Raw genomic sequence first — 20,012 nt, 5'->3', positions numbered from 1 at the left:
CTGTGTGATGTATATACAGCAGTCCCTGTGTCTCCTGTGTGATGTATATACAGAAGTCCCTGCGTCTCCTATGTGATGTATATACAGCTGTCTCAGCGTCCTCTATGTGATGTAGATACAGCAGTCTCAGCGTCTCCTGTATGATGTATATACAGCAGGCCCAGCGTCTCCTATGTGGTGTATATACAGCTGTCTCAGCATCTCCTATGTGATGTACATACAGTAGTCCCAGGGTCTCTTATTGTGATGTACTGTATATGATTTACAAAACTTATTATGAGAAAAAGTTGACTGCTCTCCTGGCCAACACAAACCTGGAAAAGCAGGTGTGAGAAGCAACATGATCAGTATCACCTAACATCACCGCTGCACCAAAGAGAAGCAGCTCCAGCCGTCACATTAAGGGTGAGTTACCGTAATTAATTGTTTGACTAAATATACCTGGGTAATTTTCAAGGTGATCATTTTTCTGTGGCCCCCGAATGAAGGTAGAAATTTCCAAATGACCCCCGCCTGGAAAAAGGTTCCCCAGCCCTGCTGACTAACCCCAAGGGTCAACGATCTTTGCATTATTTTATTTGGCGAGGCAGAAAGGCAGCCGTTATCTTGGATGTCACATTTCTTTTCAGTTCTCTCCAGACAAGAACCGTTATTGTCACCACTCAACAAGTGACAAGCGTACAGATTAGCCAGCTGCGGATGTCTTCTTTTCAAGGACTATTTGGGTGTGGGAAGGAAGGAGCCATGACCAACTAACTCAGGTTAAGTGGAGGAGAGCAGAAAGGTACCGCTGGCACTTACAGTAAAAATGCAACAAACAAGCTGCTTATGTTTAACAAGAGCTACTTCGCCGAGACTGGGAGCCAAGGATGTGATAGAGAAAAGACGTCTCCCAGATGCCAGCGTAAAAGCTGAGCACATGTGGGGATAAATAGACTAAGGGTACTGTCACACTCTGCAACTTTCCAACGATCACGACCAGCGATACGACCTGGCCGTGATCGTTGGAAAGTCGTTGTGTGGTCGCTGGAGAGCTGTCACACAGACAGCTCTCCAGCGACCAATGATGCTGAAGGTCCCGGGTAACCAGGGTAAACATCGGGTTACTAAGCGCAGGGCCGCGCTTAGTAACCCGATGTTTACCCTGGTTACCATTGTAAAAGTAAAAAAAAACAAACAGTACATACTCACATTCCGGTGTCTGTCAGGTCCCTTGCAGTCTGCTTCCCGCTCTGACTGAGTGCCGCCGTAAAGTGAAAGCAGATCACAGCGGTGACTTCACCGCTGTGATCTGCTTTCACTTTCCGGCCGGCAGTCAGTCAGAGCGGGAAGCAGACTGCAAGGGACCTGACGGACACCGGAATGTGAGTATGTACTGTTTGTTTTTTTTTACTTTTACGATGGTAACCAGGGTAAACATCGGGTTACTAAGCGCGGCCCTGCGCTTAGTAACCCGATATTTACCCTGGTTACAAGCGAACGCATCGTTGGATCGGTGTCACACACACCGATCCAACGATGACAGCGGGAGATCCAGCGACGAAAGAAAGTTCCAAACGATCTGCTACGACGTACGATTCTCAGCAGGGTCCCTGATCGCTGCTGCGTGTCAGACACAGCGATATCGTATGGATATCGCTGGAACGTCACGGATCGTACAATCGTAGCGAAAAAAGTGCCACTGTGTGACAGTACCCTGAAAGAAATGCATTATGCAAATGGAGGATTACGACCAATCTCAAGCCAGACACACAACGCAATACTTACATGCTTCAGCTCAAACAGGACTTTGCGGGTCAGTTCTATGCGTTTCCGGTTGATGTACTTAACCGCGACAATATTACCCTGTAAAAGAGAAGAGGTTAAAGCCAAGCAAAATGCGGTTAGATCTGATTATAAAATAACATCCTATTAAGAAGGGTTACAAGTCATTCAGGATTGCTCCCTGGGGACCCATCTGGAGAATGAAGAAAATATGTTTTCTCTCGAGAGTCAAAATATCAGGTTAATTAAGATATGTTTGAGGAATTTTTACATATAGTACCTTGTAATATGCCGTCTTTGCAAAGATCTGGAACTGCCCTTCTGTCGTGAGCAGGGAACCATAATTGGAGCCTCTCTAGCATGGAAACAATATTATCAACAATGCACAGTGTACAAAACATGTCCGAATGGCAGCAAAAGCTATAAGAATTATGGCAATATGTAAGAGAGACATGAGTAATGGAATGAAAGAATTAGATGGAAGCAAGATGATAAATGCAAGTCTAAGAACGAGGACATGTGCCGAAGCTGGAGAAGAAATCACGTGTACAGAAAAAATTATGCCTCATGCTTGGGATGACTGTTGTGGGGTTGACCTCAGACACGGTGTGGATTGATATAACTCTACACCTCAGTCTAGTTCACCAGTGAACAATAGTAACATCCAGAACAAAAAGATGTGAAGCAAAAAGAAGAAAATCCATCAGCCCAAGCCTCCAAGTAATGGGTTGCTCTGTGAATAGTTTTGCAAACTGAAGCCAATTTCAATGGGTTTGTCATGTTATCTCCGCACTTGGACATATATTGTAGACTAGCTGAAGAGCCTGGGCATAGTAAATATCTGTGGTTAGTTATAGCACTTCACTTCTCTTATTTTCCCATTACGCCTCTCATTTTCCCCCTCACATCTTTCATTTTCTCCCTCACTCCTCTTATTTTCCCTCACTCCTCTCATTCCCACCCACTCCTCTAATTCCCCAGTAACACTTGTCATTTCGACCTCACATCTGTCATTTTCCGATCACAAGAGAGACAAGGCCCTATCGCAGGGGATCACCATAATACAGATGAGGCAGAAATGTATAAACACAACTTTATTAAGTGACACATACAAAGGACAAAACACAGTTAAAAACATTTAAAAACATATATAATAATACACCATCGCCCCTGATAAGGCAAATAACCCACAAATGACTCCACAATACAATAAGGTGGTAAAATACTCTGTTAATGGCCAGAACGGCCCAGCTGGAGAGTAACTAGACCCTATGCAAGGCTCTCCCCTGGACAAAATGCAGTTAAATAAGGCATAAATAGCAGATGAAAATAAAGACACCATAAAACCCAGTGTATATAACACCAAACTGCCTGTGAAACAAACCCCAGCTTGTATGTCTCTGTAACGTAATACAAAGTAAAGAACCCCACTGCACTAGTAATGCCTAGTAATACAGAGCAGGTACGTGCAAGAACAGCTGGTTCATGGGGTCAAACTATGAACAAGCAGAGAGGCCACAGTAGTGTTAACCACAAATGGCCAGTAAGAGTGCCCAGAGGAGCAACATGTGGACTATGCACAACATGGGATAACAGTTGAAAATGAAGACTGCCTGAAGGCAATAATAACCAAGCCAATATAACCTACAAGTCAAGATATAATACAGAACATTCAAAGCAAATATAAGCAACCTGTAGGGAGAGAGACCTCTCTCTAACCCACATTATGACCCACTCTGGAGGCTATTTCGGCTCTGGCTCTGCATGCCTTTAGGCAGTATTTTCACTGCCTCACTCTACAGGTTGCTTATATTTGCTTTGAATGTTCTGTATTATATCTTGACTTGTAGGTTATATTGGCTTGGTTATTATTGCCTTCAGGCAGTCTTCATTTTCAACTGTTATCCCATGTTGTGCATAGTCCACATGTTGCTCCTCTGGGCACTCTTACTGGCCATTTGTGGTTAACACTACTGTGGCCTCTCTGCTTGTTCATAGTTTGACCCCATGAACCAGCTGTTCTTGCACGTACCTGCTCTGTATTACTAGGCATTACTAGTGCAGTGGGGTTCTTTACTTTGTATTACGTTACAGAGACATACAAGCTGGGGTTTGTTTCACAGGCAGTTTGGTGTTATATACACTGGGTTTTATGGTGTCTTTATTTTCATCTGCTATTTATGCCTTATTTAACTGCATTTTGTCCAGGGGAGAGCCTTGCATAGGGTCTAGTTACTCTCCAGCTGGGCCGTTCTGGCCATTAACAGAGTATTTTACCACCTTATTGTATTGTGGAGTCATTTGTGGGTTATTTGCCTTATCAGGGGCGATGGTGTATTATTATATATGTTTTTAAATGTTTTTAACTGTGTTTTGTCCTTTGTATGTGTCACTTAATAAAGTTGTGTTTATACATTTCTGCCTCATCTGTATTATGGTGATCCCCTGCGATAGGGCCTTGTCTCTCTTTTGTTAGTAAAGCTTATCTCTTTTTAGGCCCTGGTGGTATCCCATATACCGTGGTGCCCCCGTTTTGTCTTATTTAATCATTTTCCGATCACGCCACTATTTTCCCTCACTCCTCTCATTTTGCACTCACACCTTTTCATTTTCACCTCACACCTCTCATTTTCACCTCACACCTCTCATTTTCCCCTCAGTATATACATGTTTGTCATCTCCCTTACATATAGTATACACCTGTATGTCATCTCCTGTATACAGTATATACCTGTATGTCATCTCCCCTGTATATAGTATATACCTGTATGTCATCTCCCCTGTAAATAGTATATACCTGCTGTATGTCATCTCCTGTATATTGTATATACCTATGTGTCATCTCCTCCTGTATATAGTATATACCTGTATGTCATCTCTTCTGTATATAGTATATACCTGTATGTCATCTCCTATATATAGTATATACCTGTATGTCATCTCCTATATATAGTATATACCTGTATGTCATCTCCTGTATATAGTATATACCTGTATGTCATCTACCCTGTATATAGTAAATACCTGCTGTATGTCATCTCCTCCTCTATATACCTATGTGTCATCTCCTCTTTTATATAGTATATACCTTTATGTCATCTCCTCCTGTATATAGTATATACATGTGTCATCTCCTCCTGTATATAGTATATACCTGTATGTCATCTCCTATATATAGTATATACCTGTATGTCCTCTCCTCCTGTATATAGTATATACCTGTAAGTCATCTCCTCCTGTATATAGTATATACGTGTGTCATCTGCTCCTGTATATAGTATATACCTGTATGTCCTCTCCTCCTGTATATAGTATATACCTGTAAGTCATCTCCTCCTGTATATAGTATATACGTGTGTCATCTGCTCCTGAATATAGTATATACCTGTATGTCCTCTCCTCCTGTATATAGTATATACGTGTGTCATCTGCTCCTGTATATAGTATATACCTGTGTGTCATCTCCCCTGTATATAGTATGTACCTGTATGTCATCTCCTACTGTATGTAGTATATATGTGTCATCTCCTCCTGTATGACTTTTGTGTTTCGACTTTTATGTGGCAAGGTTGGTATGTGTGGTGAAATGTGTGCTGAGGGTGGTATATGTGTTCAAGCACGTGGTAGTGTGTGGCGCATTTTGTGTGTGTGTTGATATCCCCGTGTGTGGTGAGTATCCCATATCGGGGCCCCACCTTAGCAACTGTACGGTATATACTCTTTGGCACCATCGCTCTCATTCTTTAAGTCCCCCTTGTTCACATCTGGCAGCTGTCAATTTGCCTCCAACACTTTTCCTTTCACTTTTTCCCCATTATGTAGATGGGGCAAAATTGTTTGGTGAATTGGAACGCGCGGGGTAAAAATTTAGCCTCACAACATAGCCTATGACGCTCTCGGGGTCCAGACGTGTGACTGTGCAAAATTTTGTGGCTGTAGCTGCGACGGTGCAGATGCCAATCCCGGACATACACACACACACACACACACACAGCTTTATATATTAGATTATGGGATAGAAATACTAACCAAACATATTGAGTAAAGACATATCTTAGTCTTGCGACAAAGCGTTGGACTCAGGTGGAGGAAAGATAAGAAAAATGTTTAGTTTGGGTTAGAGACAAAGAAAATAAATAGAGAGAAATGTGCCAATGGTGGTCTGCAGATATGGAGATGACAAGATGAAGACCATGATGGAGGCAACGACATGTGGAGCAAGCAGGATGAAGTCAGAGAGAAGTAATGGAAAAAAGAAGAGTTAGAGTGACAGAGAGAACATAGAAATAAATGAATAATGGGTCACTCGGCTTGTAGACACGAAGATGAAGGCTAGTCATTCAAGCTATTGATATAGGATATCCAACTAAGTCTTCATAAAAAAAATTCAACAAGTGCCATTAGTGGTTCTTATTGTTGTTTTTCTTTTCAATTTTGGCTGAGTTATGTTAAAGCTATTTCTAAGAATTAAGTCATTAGTCTCAAGGTGCCACCACAAAGATGTCAAACCTCCAACTATTATCTATGTAGATGAAGTTGATTTGAATGTAGGTAACACTTGTGACTTTTGGTTTGAGGCTTATTAAGACCTCAATAGGCAACCAATGTAGTATTTCCAAGGGGAAAACATCCCCAATGGTTATTTGTTACAGAAAATGACTAAGGAATTTATGTAGGAGTGAAAACACCTTTATAATGGAAGCATAACCCAATGTAACTCGAAAGTCCAAGACAAGCCACAAAGTATGAGACACGAGCAGAAGAAAAGACACAAGGGGTGCATCCTTCCTTGGTGGAAGTCTCCTATTGGATCGAGATCCGTACCTAGGACCAAAACATTTACTTAGGCTTCTAGAATAAGAATTGTACAATGTCTTAAACAAAGTATAAAAATACAGATTTGGGGTTGATTGCTAGAAAGCATCCATTGCACAGTAGTTGGGGAATTTTCTTCTATTGCAATGAAGATTGCCCAATAGTGATGACACCCAATCGACACAAATTTGCATCAGTCCTGTGACCTAACTTGGAGAGGTAGAAAAGGCAAGCCCAGTCCTAAGAAGTGTAATAGTATATTTTATTTATTAGAAGACAGAATAATACAAACAGGACAACATAACCTATCCCTTCTCTGTACTGATGGACTCAGCCAAGGGTGGTCAATACAAAGTCCAAATCTGTCCTAATTAAAAAAAATTTCATGGGGCGCAAAACAAGCTTTTCTGAATTATTGAGGATTATTGTAGAAGGATAACTTGTAATCTCTATCATGCTGGCATCTCGAGGAGATGTATTAGATCTGCTTAGTAGGGCTCAGCACTCCAGTGGCTTCATGGCCCACAAGCCACAAATTGTAGCCCTCTATGTTTTCTTGTCTCTACTTCTAACTTCCTATTCTAACCAAGACCTGCCCCTTCATCTCCATATCTTGTTGGACAGCACGATGAGTTAATGTATGTTTTCTTCCTATATATGCAGATTGCTATGATTCCTGAATAACACAAATGACTGACTGAGCACAACCCAGAATGATTTCAGAACTATGAGCCTGGCAGGTAGAGAAAATAATAATTTTGCTATGAAACCCACTACCAGAAAACAAAAACTGATAAGTTTTGGTTGCTATGCCACATAAAATGACCAGGTCAGCAGGCAGGTATGCAGGATGATTTTGGAGGAGTTACCAGTGATAGAGTGAGCTTGCTGCCTGCCCTGCGGAGGGTTTTCTCCATGTTGCTTGTCTGAATGTCTTCCCAGCGTACTTTCCATAGCTCTGCAGCCAACTCTTTCTCCAAACGCAGCTTCCTAGGGAAAGAATGGTAGATGTTTTCTTTGCATGTTTTCATTATGAAATTGACCATGTGTTGGACAGACAGCTATGGCTGTTATTAGCCTTGGGTGATATTTTTCTAGCATTCATCAAAGTAAATATACTGAGTAAGACTATAATATATTGGGTCTAATTTATCGCACAAGGCCAAGGCTTAATGACATCAAAGGCAACAGCTTGTGCAACTTTGGTGTGAATCGGCACAGCTCCTAATCAGGGCTTTCTGCATGTGGCCATGTTTCTTGTTGCCTACACTTTCCCTGCATGTAAATTTAGTTGCCTGTATACTGTACAGAGCTTATGATTCTTGATTTCCATTCCAACACATTCAACTTGGCCAAGTAGGCACAGCAATAATAAACTGGGTCCAAATAGTCCAGTTATAATAACCTTCCATCTGAAAAATAATCAAAATTAGCCTAAAACATTAATATATCTATCTAAAAAATTTCAGACACAATTTTGACGCAAATGTACAGTACTACTAGGGGGATAAATGCAAGTGTTCCAGACTTATGAGTCGTGCTGTGCAACCCCACATGAAGGGTCTGTTGCCCATCCTATCATTACCCCCAGGCCGTAGGGCCAGGTTTATTCTTCAGCTAATAGTTTGATAAAATATGTATGCTGCTTTGGGGTTTCATCTTCCCCAGCAGCAGCCTGGGTCCTGGTAGCTTTCCCTTCCTTCCTTCCCTTTGTGAAACTGTTAATTATCCATGTCCATGGAGTCTTGGATGTTTACAGTTTTTGCTTTTGAAGTCCCAGCAGAGGTGATTTGGTGAAGTTTTGGTTGTGAGAGTGGACTTGCACACTGCGTTCAGGGATGGCATAGCACTTCAGACAGGGGATCACTTTGCTAATGTTATACTTATCAAGTTTTTATGGTAAAAAGTCCAAGATTTATTATTATTATTATTATTATTATTATAATTATTATTTATTTATATAGCACCATTGATTCCATGGTGCTGTACATGAGAAGGGGTTACATCAAAATACAAATATCACTTACAGTAAACAAAACTAACAATGACAGACTGGTACAGAGGGATGAGGACCCTGCCCTTGCGGGCTTAAGCAAAGGCTGTGTCCGACTCTCACCCAACCGGGACTGTGTATTTTTTCTATCTATACCTTTGCTAGGATCGGCTCTCTTGTCTGGGACAATACAGGGTTAATCTCGTAAGTCTTACACCACAGAACAGGTGCAGCTGCTTTAGTAGATGGGTCATTGTGTTATAAAGATAGAGATTGGGGCTAGATTACAATGGTACCGAAAGATACAAAATATGTATAAATTTGTACTACCTCAATTAGTTCATCCAAAGTCTACAGCTATGAGCAACAGCTGCCCTCAGAGATCTTTTCTTAATCCTATAATGCTCCCTCCTCCTACCCTTTTGGAATTTGAAAGCTGAAGTCAAGCAGCGATCCCTTCCAATTACGGCTCTCATGGAAACAAAATGTAGGTCTGGAGGCTCCAAAGGACACATCCCCTCCCTCCCATCTACCAGTATCCTGAGAATCCCAGTTTTCAATTAGCAGCTACAAGGCCGAGGCAGCAAGAACAGGAGATGAGAAGAGTAGAGAGGGCTGAAGCTTGTCTATTAGGAGGTAGCAGGAGAAGATAGAGGATACCTGTATATGAAAATTGAGGAGACTGCAATCGCCAAGAGGATGAAGCAGATCACTATCGACGTGATCTCCAGGATGGAGAAACTGGCTAAATAAAAAAATACAGGAATCATTAAGGATGGATCAACATATTAATGAAACAGCTAGGCTGTGGCATAGAACTGTTCACAAGCTATGCAGTCTACCACATGAAAGTCTTCATAAATATCCAACATACCAATTTGCTGCAGGACATCAATGTCTACACATGAATCCAACATGCACAGTACATGTCCCCCTCAGCAGTGCGAGAAAAGCTACACACAAATCCAACACAAGAACACGCAACCTGTGAGAAGTGTATGGAACGTAACATGCAAACCCTGGGAAACATGACTGGGGGGGCAGGGGAACATGTTTGATGAGAAGAGGGATGGGGGGGATGTCAAAATAGCAGAGGAGTGTGATGTTTTTTTTTTTTAACTTAATGGGTGCCGATTCTGTCAGCCAGTCAGGGCACAGAAACCATTCACTAAGCCAGGGCACAAGGACTTCTGTCATTGACTACAAAAGTCACATGTCCCTCTCCATATAAAAAGCAGACATGTTGCTTTGGCACCATTTTGTCATTGTAGTAGCAGAGAGAGGCTGTTCCGGCTGCTGCAAATAGTCAGATAGTTAGCAAGGCGATTTATTGCCAGTTAGTTCAGCTAAAGAGGATAATAATAATGTTTTATGTATATAGCGCTAACATATTCTGCAGCGCTTTACAGTTTGCACACATTATCATCGATCACGATCTCGACTCCCTATCAGTATGTCTTTGGAGTGTGGGAGGAAACCCACGGAAACACGGGGAGAACATTCAAGCTCCTTGCAGATGTTTTCCTTGGTGGGATTTGAACCCAGGACTCCAGAGCTGCAAGGCTGCAGTGATAACTACTGAGCCACTGTGCTGCCCATATCCTGTGGGAAATCGACCTTCCAGCATCTAACTAATTTCTGCTAATACCATGGTGCAAGCAGGAGGCCAAATTTCCTAATCTAAATCGTTTATGCTAATACAGTGGTGCAGGCAGCAGGCCACACTTCCTAATCTAAATCATTTGTGCTAATATTTTGGTGCAGGCAGCAGGCCACATTTCCTAATCTAAATCGTTTGTGCTAATATTGTGGTACAAGCATGAGGTCACATTTCCGAATCTAAATCGTTTATGCTAATACTGTGTGTTACGCTCGTGCCCTGACTGGGTGGCGCAAGCGTGGGGATTGTGTCCCCACTGTGCCACAAACCAGACTACCCTGGAAGGGGCGTGACTAAGCAGCTACCTTGGTCTTCACTGGAGCCTCTGATGATGAGGTCAGGCTTGTGCCGCAGGTAGCTGCCAGGTACCACTCCAGGGCGATGTTTGGCTGTGGCAGCTGATCCCACTAAGGGACTGAACACTAATGACAAGTGCGAGTTAGTACAAACAGGCACGACAGGTACTCTGGGGCGGGCACAGCTGGCACTCTAGGCAGGCAGGCGGGCACGACTGGCACTCTAGGCAGGCAGGCGGGCACGACTGGCACTCTAGGCAGGCACGACTGGCACTCTAGGCGGGCACGACTGGCACTCTAGGCGGGCACGACTGGCACTCTAGGCGGGCACGACTGGCACTCTAGGCGGGCACGACTGGCACTCTAGGCGGGCACGACTGGCACTCTAGGCGGGCACGACTGGCACTCTAGGCGGGCACGACTGGCACTCTAGGCGGGCACGACTGGCACTCTAGGCGGGCACGACTGGCACTCTAGGCAGGCAGGCGGGCACGACTGGCACTCTAGGCAGGCAGGCGGGCACGACTGGCACTGTAGGCAGGCAGGCGGGCACGACTGGCACTCTAGGCAGGCAGGCGGGCACGACTGGCACTCTAGGCAGGCAGGCGGGCACGACTGGCACTCTAGGCAGGCAGGCGGGCACGACTGGCACTCTAGGCAGGCAGGCGGGCACGACTGGCACTCTAGGCAGGCAGGCGGGCACGACTGGCAGGACTGGAACTGGTTCGGGTAGGACAGGAACATAGGCAGGTACGAGTAGGGAACAGATAGGAACCAGTTCAGACTGGAGGGACAGGAAATGCTTCAGGAGACATGGGAACATAGGCTGGAATGAGTAGGATAAGGGATCAGGTAGGAACCAGTACAGATTAGAGGGACAAGGACACACAGGGCACGAAGTGGGAGCAGAGCAAAGCTGCACGATGAGGAGAGCAGGACAGCCACAGGAGGCGAGACGGGAGTAGAGCAGAAGCAGGAGGTGGAGCAAAGCAGAACCGCAGGAGGTGGAGCAGAGCAGAACTGCAGGAGGCAGAGCAAAGAGCAGATCCGCAGTGGCAGAGCAAAAAGCAGTGCCACAGGTTGCAGAGCAAAGAGCAGGTATAGGTAGCGGAGGAAAGAGCAGAAGGAGTGAACACAAGGAAAAACACACAGCGGAATAGGAAAGGCTACAGACAGGGATACAGACGGACAAAGGTATAGGACTTAGTTCAGACAGTGTCAGGTACGGGACAAGTCACAGAAACAAGGACACAGGTCAGGGTACGAAGCCCCACTGGGTGGCTGAAACGAGAGACACAGGAACAGGCCAGGGTACGAAGCCCTCCTGGGCAGCAGAGACAAGAGAAATAGCAGGACAGGACCTGGCACCTCAGGAGCAAGACACTAACTGCAAAAGTAGGTTGCTCAGGCATTCCTCTAGAGGTGGGGAAGCCTTAAGTACCTAAGGCCTCTTGGCAATTGGTTGGGGATACCTTAGGAAGGTGCACACAGTCTCTATAAGAAACAGGAAGTGCCGGGGCTGCCGCCCTAAGCATACAGCCAGGAAGTATGCAGCAAGCAAGAACATGGAGCTGGCAGAAGACAGGACTCACAGCATAGCCCAGAGTGGTGAGTAAGAGGGGATATGGGAAGCCATGCAGTGATGCCGGCAGGGATGTTACACTGTGGTGCAGGCAACAGACCACATTTCCTAATCTATATCGTTGGTGCTAATATCGTGGTGCATACAAGAGGCCACATTTCCTAAACTAAATTGTTTATGCTAATATTGTGGTGCATACAGGAGGCCACATTTCCTAATCCTAAATAGTTTGTGATAATATTGTGGTACAGACATGAGGTCACATTTACAAATCTAAATTGTTTGTGCTAATATTATAGTGCAGGCAGCAGGCCACATTTCCTAATCTAACTTGTTTCTGCATTTATTGTGGTGCATGCAGAAAGCCACATCTCCTAATCTAAATCTTTTGTGCTAATGTTGTGGTGCAAGAAGGAGGCCACATTTCCTATTCTAATTGTTTGTGCTAATACTATGATGCAGGCCCAGGCCACATTTTATAATCTAAATCCTTTGTGCTAATACTGTGGTGCAGGCACCAGGCCTCATTTTATAATCTAAATACTTTGTGCTAAAGTGGTGCATGCAGGAGGCCACGTTTCCTAATCTAATTAGCTTGTGCTAATACTGTGGTACAGGTATGAGGTCATATTTCCGAATCTAAATGGTTTGTGCTAATACTGTGGTGCAGGCAAGAGACCATATTTCCTAATCTAAATCGTTTGTGCTAATATTGTGGGACAGGTATAAGCAGGTATCGGGATGCAGGGATTGCAGAGCATGGGTTAACAATAATGCAATTTAATTATAACAATAGGGAAAACTGTCAGGGAGACGATAGATAATTAACAAGTAGAAATGCAATATAACACAACAGTCTTGTTATTAAACTTATCATGACTCCAATGTTCCTCAACCACATGCAGTCCGATGAGGGTTATAGTACCAGCAACGGCCGGTACGGAGTCTTCAAGCGTTATCCGTCAGCATACAAACAAGCTTCTGGCAGCAACGGGCTGTCTCCACTTTTACCCATTGAGCCCTTAGTCCATTAATCCATAGAGCCGAGGGGGTAACACCGTGGAAGTCTTTACCTGGTGCGTGCTCTGCTGCACGCCTGTCCACACAGAGGAGTATAGCTTATGATCTGGTACCTGGCACTCGTTACTTGCAGCGAGCACCTCACACTCTCTGGTGGTGCGACTAACGCCTTGCAAACTCCCTTTTCCCACGGGTCCCTCATGTAACCCCAAACGGATCTCAGTCCCATGCTTCCACTGTATCTGCAGAGCACAGCGCACATCTGTCTCTACTCGCTGTCAGCGGGAAACTTCTGACCCTTCCAGTGCTTCATGCACACTCTTCCCTCTGCTCCCCACATCTCCTCTCACCTCTCACCAAGTCCTGTCCGCTTCCCCATCCTTTCTCCCCGACAACACTGGACACAGCCCTGACAGTTCCGGACCCGGCATCATACAGGTACCTGCAGCCTGGTCTTCCTCCTTACACAAGTATGAGGTCATATTTCCGAATCTAAATCGTTTGTACTAATACTGTGGTGCAGACTGCATTTCCTAATCTAAATCGTTTGTGCTAATATTGTGGAGCAGGTAAGAGGTCACATTTCCTTATCTAAATCGTTTGTGCTAATATTGTGGTGCATTCAGCAGGCCACACTTCCTAATCTAAATTGTTTGTGCTAATGCTCTGGTACATGCCAGATGCTACATTTCCTAATTTAACTCATTTTGGCTAATACTGTGGTGCAGGCTGTCACGATAATGTAAAAATGTCATATTTTGAGTTTAGTTTCAGAAGGTTAGTTTCATGGCTTTCCAGACACACTGTGGGCCATTCCGACCCCCCCCTCTTCTCACTCTGCCTGCTGCCGGTGTGTGAAATTCAAAAACCCTCAGTAGAATCACAGAAGTTTTATGGCTTTTAGCTGCAAATACCAGACTCTGTGAAAATTACTCATTCTCTCCTCCCAACCAATACCAGCCAGAACTGGTATCGCCACTTCCAATCTGCAGAAATTTCTTTGTTCTATTAACATGTTATATATGGGCACCGATCCGGGATAGAGATATAAGAATTATATATTCCGGATGTCCATCGATAGATCTAGCACTCACTGAAACCACTTGCAGCTAAACGCAATGAGTGCAAAGCGTGGATTTCTCCATAAGCAAGTCATGTAAGTACACCGTGCTTACACTTAAAATAATCGCCCCAATGTGGTGCACCTCGGGAACCTGATGTATTTCGTATATGAGATTCATACAGCGAGATATGCGTAAAAATAGTTTTCATATTCTAAGTAAAGGGGAGGTGTCAGCCTCTAAGTGATGTCACCAGAGGGGGAGTGCCTGGGTTTTGGGCTAGGAATAACTTAGCAAGACAGCATTCTTGCAGTGTCTTTTGTCTGGGGTCCAGCTGCTCTACAGATGTGACATGCATCTTTGATGTATCTCCTGAGCACATGGGCAAACAGGAGATGAAATGATCTGAATGACCTGTAAGTGTTCTTTTCAATTTTAATCCTTCTTTTATTTGTAATTGTAATGTACACATGTTTTGTCTTCTTTATAATATCTTTTTATACCTTGTAAACACTGCCTACCTTTTTTGGAGTAAAATATAAAATTACTAGTTTGTCTCTCCATGCTCTAAACGAACTATTGCGTCCTCTGAAGTGAATTAAGCTACTGATTTGGGTTGGCTCCGGACCCGTTAACAATTAAGAGAATCGGAGCTGGTGGCAGCATACTTTGTTCTGTGCGTTTGGGAGGCTTTGCAGCGACGGCGGCGTTGATAATTATTGTTCCTGCCTGCGTGGGAGTAGTTATATCGCCCTCGCTGCAGCGTGCCAAATAGCCAGTACATAGCAGGCATCCTTCCTGGTGATGAATTACCCTAGGTGCAGTACCCTGACTGACCTGAGGATAAGGGGGGCACCAGAGAGCTGCAAGTTCCAAACCAGAACTAGGAAGTGGGATATAGATAAATCCTCTTCAGAAGGCACCAGGGGCAACCAAAACAACCCTGGTTCGTGACAAATTGGTGTGAGTGGTGGGGATGATAAAGGTATCTTCCCTGTGAACTGTGACATATTGGTGGGATCCCTGACATAGCTGGTGGGATCCGTGACATACTGGAGGCAGTGCGGTGGGATAATAGAGCATTAGTGATCTGGTTTGAGCAATCATTCCTCTCACTAAAAACTTGCACAGTTCTGGAGAGGACTTGGCGCAAAAAAGTTTTGGAGAACAAGCTCAGTGTTTACTAATCCTAAGACAATTGTGTGTACTTGCGATTACCCTCTACCTTTCTCTTCATTTTTTAATCTTATCTTTTATTTGGCAATGATGGCCGCAAAAGGAGAAGGCTGGTATAAGCAGCATAACAAGGACTCTCTTATTTCCCTTTGCGGGTTGATGCAGATTGAAGCCACGGGCAAAAACAAAAGCCAACTGGTCGCGGTTTTGGTGCAATGGAAAATCGCTCAGAGCCCAGCGGATGCAGAAGCCGGCCCAAGCAAAAATGGTTCTGCGGCAGAGGTTCAACCACTGAATACCAGCAACCAGGGCGGATTGGACCCCTGCCTGCTGCTGGCTCTGCAACAATGCTCCGCAGATGACACCGAGAGACGTCTGCAGCTGGTCCTGCAATTCCAAGAGTCAGAGAGAGCTGAGCGGGAGACCCAAGCTTCGAGGGACCATGAACTGCAGAAGGCCCAACTTGGGGCACTACCATCTACTAGGGTTGAGCGAAACGGATCGGACATTTTCAAAAATCGCCGACTTTCGGCAAAGTCGGGTTTCATGAAACCCGACCCGATCCCAGTGTGGGATCGGCCATGCTGTCGGCGATCTGCGCGCCAAAGTCGCGTTTCGTATGACACTTTCAGCGCCATTTCTCAGCCAATGAAGGTGGACGCAGAGTGTGGGCAGCGTGATGACATAGGTCTCGGTCCCCACCATCTTAGAGAAGGGTATGACAGTGATTGGCTTGCTTTCTGCGGCGTCACAGGGGCTATAAAGGGGCGTGCACGCCGACCGCCATCTTACTTCTGCCGATCTGAGCATAGGGAGAGGTTGCTGCAGCTTCGCCAGAAGCAGGGATATTGTTAGGGAGGAAATATTAGCCCCCAAACCGCTTGTGCTGTAGCGATTTCCACTGTCCAACACCACCTTTTCTTTGCAGGGACAGTGGAGGCTAGATTTCTGTGCATCAGCTCTGTAGCTTATAAGGCTCCCTGATAGCTGCATTGCTGTTTGTACGCCGCTGTGCAAACCAACTGCTTTTTTAAAAGCAAAAGTCCTGTTGCTCCTTTCTGCACAGTTCTATTGTTTATTTGTCCACACTTTTTGTGTGCAGCAGTCCTTTTTATTACTGGCTGCCATACTTGTCCTGAGATCATTGTAGGGAGATTGTTATTGTAGTACAGTCCTTTTTTTTTTTTAATATATATCTTCCAGCCAATTCCTGCCACTTATACTGTGTAGTGTAATACAGTGGGCCTGAATTTTGCAGCAGTGTCCCACACATAAAAAGGGAGATTAATATTGCCACTAAGTGCATCTGCGTCAGTTCTGTTTGGCGTATATCTGCCAGCCACTTTCTGCCACTTATACTGTGTAGTGTAATACAGTGGGCCTGAATTTTGCAGCAGTGTCCCACACATAAAAAGGGAGATTAATATTGCCACTAAGTGCATCTGCGTCCCTTCTGTTTGGCGTATATCTGCCAGCCACTTTCTGCCACTTATACTGTGTAGTGTAATACAGTGGGCCTGAATTTTGCAGCAGTGTCCCACACATAAAAAGGGGATTAATATTGCCACTAAGTGCATCTGCGTCCCTTCTGTTTGGCGTATATCTGCCAGCCACTTTCTGCCACTTATACTGTGTAGTGTAATACAGTGGGCCTGAATTTTGCAGCAGTCTCCCACACATATAGAAAGGAGATTTAAATTCACAACAAGTTAAGAGGTCGTGGCCGTGGGCGGTCATTGCCAGCTGGTAATGATGGTGGTGGTGGAGCATCTTTTTTTTGTGGTAGTGGAAAAAGCAAAATAGCACCTAAGGCTCGAGTTGTTGAGCCAGCGTCATCGTCTGGCTACACAAGGCCTCGAACGCTCCCTTTTCTGGGAGTAGGAAAACCGCTTTTAAAGCCGGAGCAGCAGGAAAAAGTTTTGGCTTTCCACTGCAATGAAGAAGACAGAAGCAACGACAGCGGCAGAAGACGACGACTGCTGCGTATTTTATTACACACAGGAAAGCTGTAGCATAGCTTTTTGTTGGGGGCGAGACATTGTTTTTATTTGTACGATTTTGGGATAGATGTGGTTTTCATCACTTGTTATAGCTTTTTTTTTGGAATTGTGGCGAACAGAAAAAAAAGGAAATTTGGCGTTCTTGAGTTGTTTCTGTTTACGGTGTTTACTGATCGGGTTAATTATAGTGCTTTGGAACAAAGCACTATATTGTAATCCGAACGTGGTTAACTTCTTATTATGGTGCTTGAACCCTCTAGGTTCAAGCAACATATTGTAATCCGATTTCTTATATTTTATTATTATGGTGCTTGAACCCTCTAGGTTCAAGCAACATATTGTATTCCGATTTCTTATATTTATAGTGCTTTGGAACAAAGCACTATATTGTAATCCGATCGTGGATAACTTCTTCTTATTATTATTATTCAGTCCGCAATTAATGCGGCCTGAACCGCTGCACTCACAGACTCCAGTGAGGCGTCATTTCGAAGCTAGCGTCCCCAAGAGGTGTGCTAAGTATTTTTCGTGTCGATCATGTTTGTAGTTTTGGCGCAATTTGCGTTTGAAAATTTATTTCCCCTCATTGCTCAATGTATTTCAATAGGGAAATTTTCCCATAAGGTTATAATGGGCCTGATTTCTGAGGCAATTTCAAAATAACTGCCACCTGCCACCTGGCTGATTAGCTCATTGATATGCGCAGTCAGACCCAGTTACTATGCCCAGCCCACCAAATTGGACGCCGAGTGGCCCCGCCCACCAAATCGGACCCCGAGAGGCCCCGCCAACCAAATCAGACCCCGAGTGGGCCCCGCCCACCAAATCGGACTCAGAGTGGCCCCGCCCACCAAATCGGACCCAAAGTGGCCCCGCCCACCAAATCGGACCCCCAGGGGCCCCGCCCACCAAATCGGACCCAGAGGGGCCCCGCCCACCAAATCGGACCCTTTAGGGGCCCCGCCCACCAAATTGGACCGTCATTTATTTTTCAACAAGTCAATGACCCTAAACACACCTCCAAGCTGTGTAAGGGCTATTTGACCAAGGAGGAGAGTGATGGGGTGCTACGCCAGATGACCTGGCCTCCACAGTCACCAGACCTGAACCCAATTGAGATGGTTTGGGGTGAGCTGCACTGCTGAGTGAAGGCAAAACGGAAAGCAAGTGCTAAGCATCTCTGGGAACTCCTTCAAGATTGTTGGAAGACCATTCCCGGTGATTACCTCTTGAAGCTCATCAAGAGAATGACAAGAGTGTGCAAAGCAGTCATCAATGCAAAAGGTGGCTACTTTGAAGAACCTAGAATATAAGACACTAGATGGTGGCCCGATTCTAACGCATCGGGTATCCTAGAATATGTATGTATATAGCAGCCACATAGTGAATAGCACAGGCCACGTAGTATATAGGAGCCATGTAGTATATAGCAGACAAATACTATGTGGCCTGTGTTATATACTATGTGGCTGCTATATGCACATATACATATTGTAGAATACCCGCTGCATTAATACAGGCCACGCAGTATATAACAGTGGCCACGCAATATATAACACAGCCCACGTACTATATAACACGGCCCACGCAGTATATAGCAGCCACGTAGTATATAGCACAGCCCCCGCAGTATAAAACACTGGCCACGTAATATATAGCAGAGCCCACGCAGTATATAGCAGCCACGCAGTATATAGCACAGCCCCCGCAGTATATAACACTTGCCACGTAATATATAGCACAGCCCCCGCAGTAAATAACACTGGCCACACAATATATAGCACAGCCCACGCAGTATATAGCAGCCACGCAGTATATAGCACAGCCCCCGCAGTATATAACACTGGCCACGTAATATATAACAGCCCACGCACAGCCCACGCAGTACATAGCAGCCACGCAGTATATAGCACAGCCCCCGCAGTATATAACACTGGCCACGTAATATATAACAGCCCACGCAGTATATAACATAGCCACGTTAGTATATAGCACAGAGATGTAATACATAACAGAGCCCACGCAGTATGTAACACAGCCCACATAGTATATAGCAATGTGGGCACTATATGCGTGGTTAAAAAAGACTTAAAATAAAAAATAAACATATACTCACCTTCCGAAGGCCCCTTAAAGTCCTGGCGCCAGTGTGCGGTGAACGCGGCAGTTTCCGGTCCCAGGGTTGGTATGCGCGCAGGACCTGTGATGACGTCGCGGTCACATGACCATGACGTCATGGAAGGTCCTTCTCGCATAGCATCCTTGGCACCGGAACCTGCTGCTTTCACTGGCAGGACAGCGCGACGTCGGAGGGTGAGAATAACCTTTTTTTTTATTATTCTTTTTTGTAACATTAGATCTGTTTACTTTTGATGCTGCATACACAGCATCAATAGTAAAAAGTTGGTCACACAGGGTTAATAGCTGGCATTAACCCTGTGTGAGGGCTGACTGGAGTGGAGCATGGAGCGGGCACTGACTGCAGGGAGGAAAGAGCGGCCATTTTGCCGCCGGACTATGTCCGTCGCTGATTGGTCGTGGGCGTTTTGCCATGACCAATCAGCGACTTGGATTTCCATGACAGACAGAGGCCGCGACCAATGAATATCCATGACAGACAGAAAGAAAGAAAGAAAGACAGAAGG

The 20,012-nt window shown here is 44.9% G+C and overlaps 1 protein-coding gene across 2 annotated transcripts in view; it reads right to left on the bottom strand.

The window, feature by feature from the left end:
* The window catches only part of NPR1 (natriuretic peptide receptor 1), a 381,588-nt gene that overhangs the window by 82,334 nt on the left and 279,242 nt on the right, over positions 1 to 20,012 (bottom strand). For both annotated transcript variants that reach the window (XM_077255010.1, XM_077255016.1), the window contains 4 exons: positions 9,233 to 9,317; positions 7,449 to 7,569; positions 2,045 to 2,119; positions 1,768 to 1,845 (listed from right to left, as the gene is read on the bottom strand). In XM_077255010.1, coding sequence (XP_077111125.1) covers positions 1,768 to 1,845; positions 2,045 to 2,119; positions 7,449 to 7,569; positions 9,233 to 9,317 — 359 coding nt within the window. The remainder of the gene's footprint in view (positions 1 to 1,767; positions 1,846 to 2,044; positions 2,120 to 7,448; positions 7,570 to 9,232; positions 9,318 to 20,012) is intronic.

Source organism: Ranitomeya variabilis, chromosome 1 (genome assembly GCF_051348905.1).
Source record: "Ranitomeya variabilis isolate aRanVar5 chromosome 1, aRanVar5.hap1, whole genome shotgun sequence".
NCBI classification, from domain to species: Eukaryota; Metazoa; Chordata; class Amphibia; order Anura; family Dendrobatidae; genus Ranitomeya; species Ranitomeya variabilis.
Note: the sequence above shows the minus strand (reverse complement) of the source record. Positions and strands in the feature narration are given on the sequence as shown.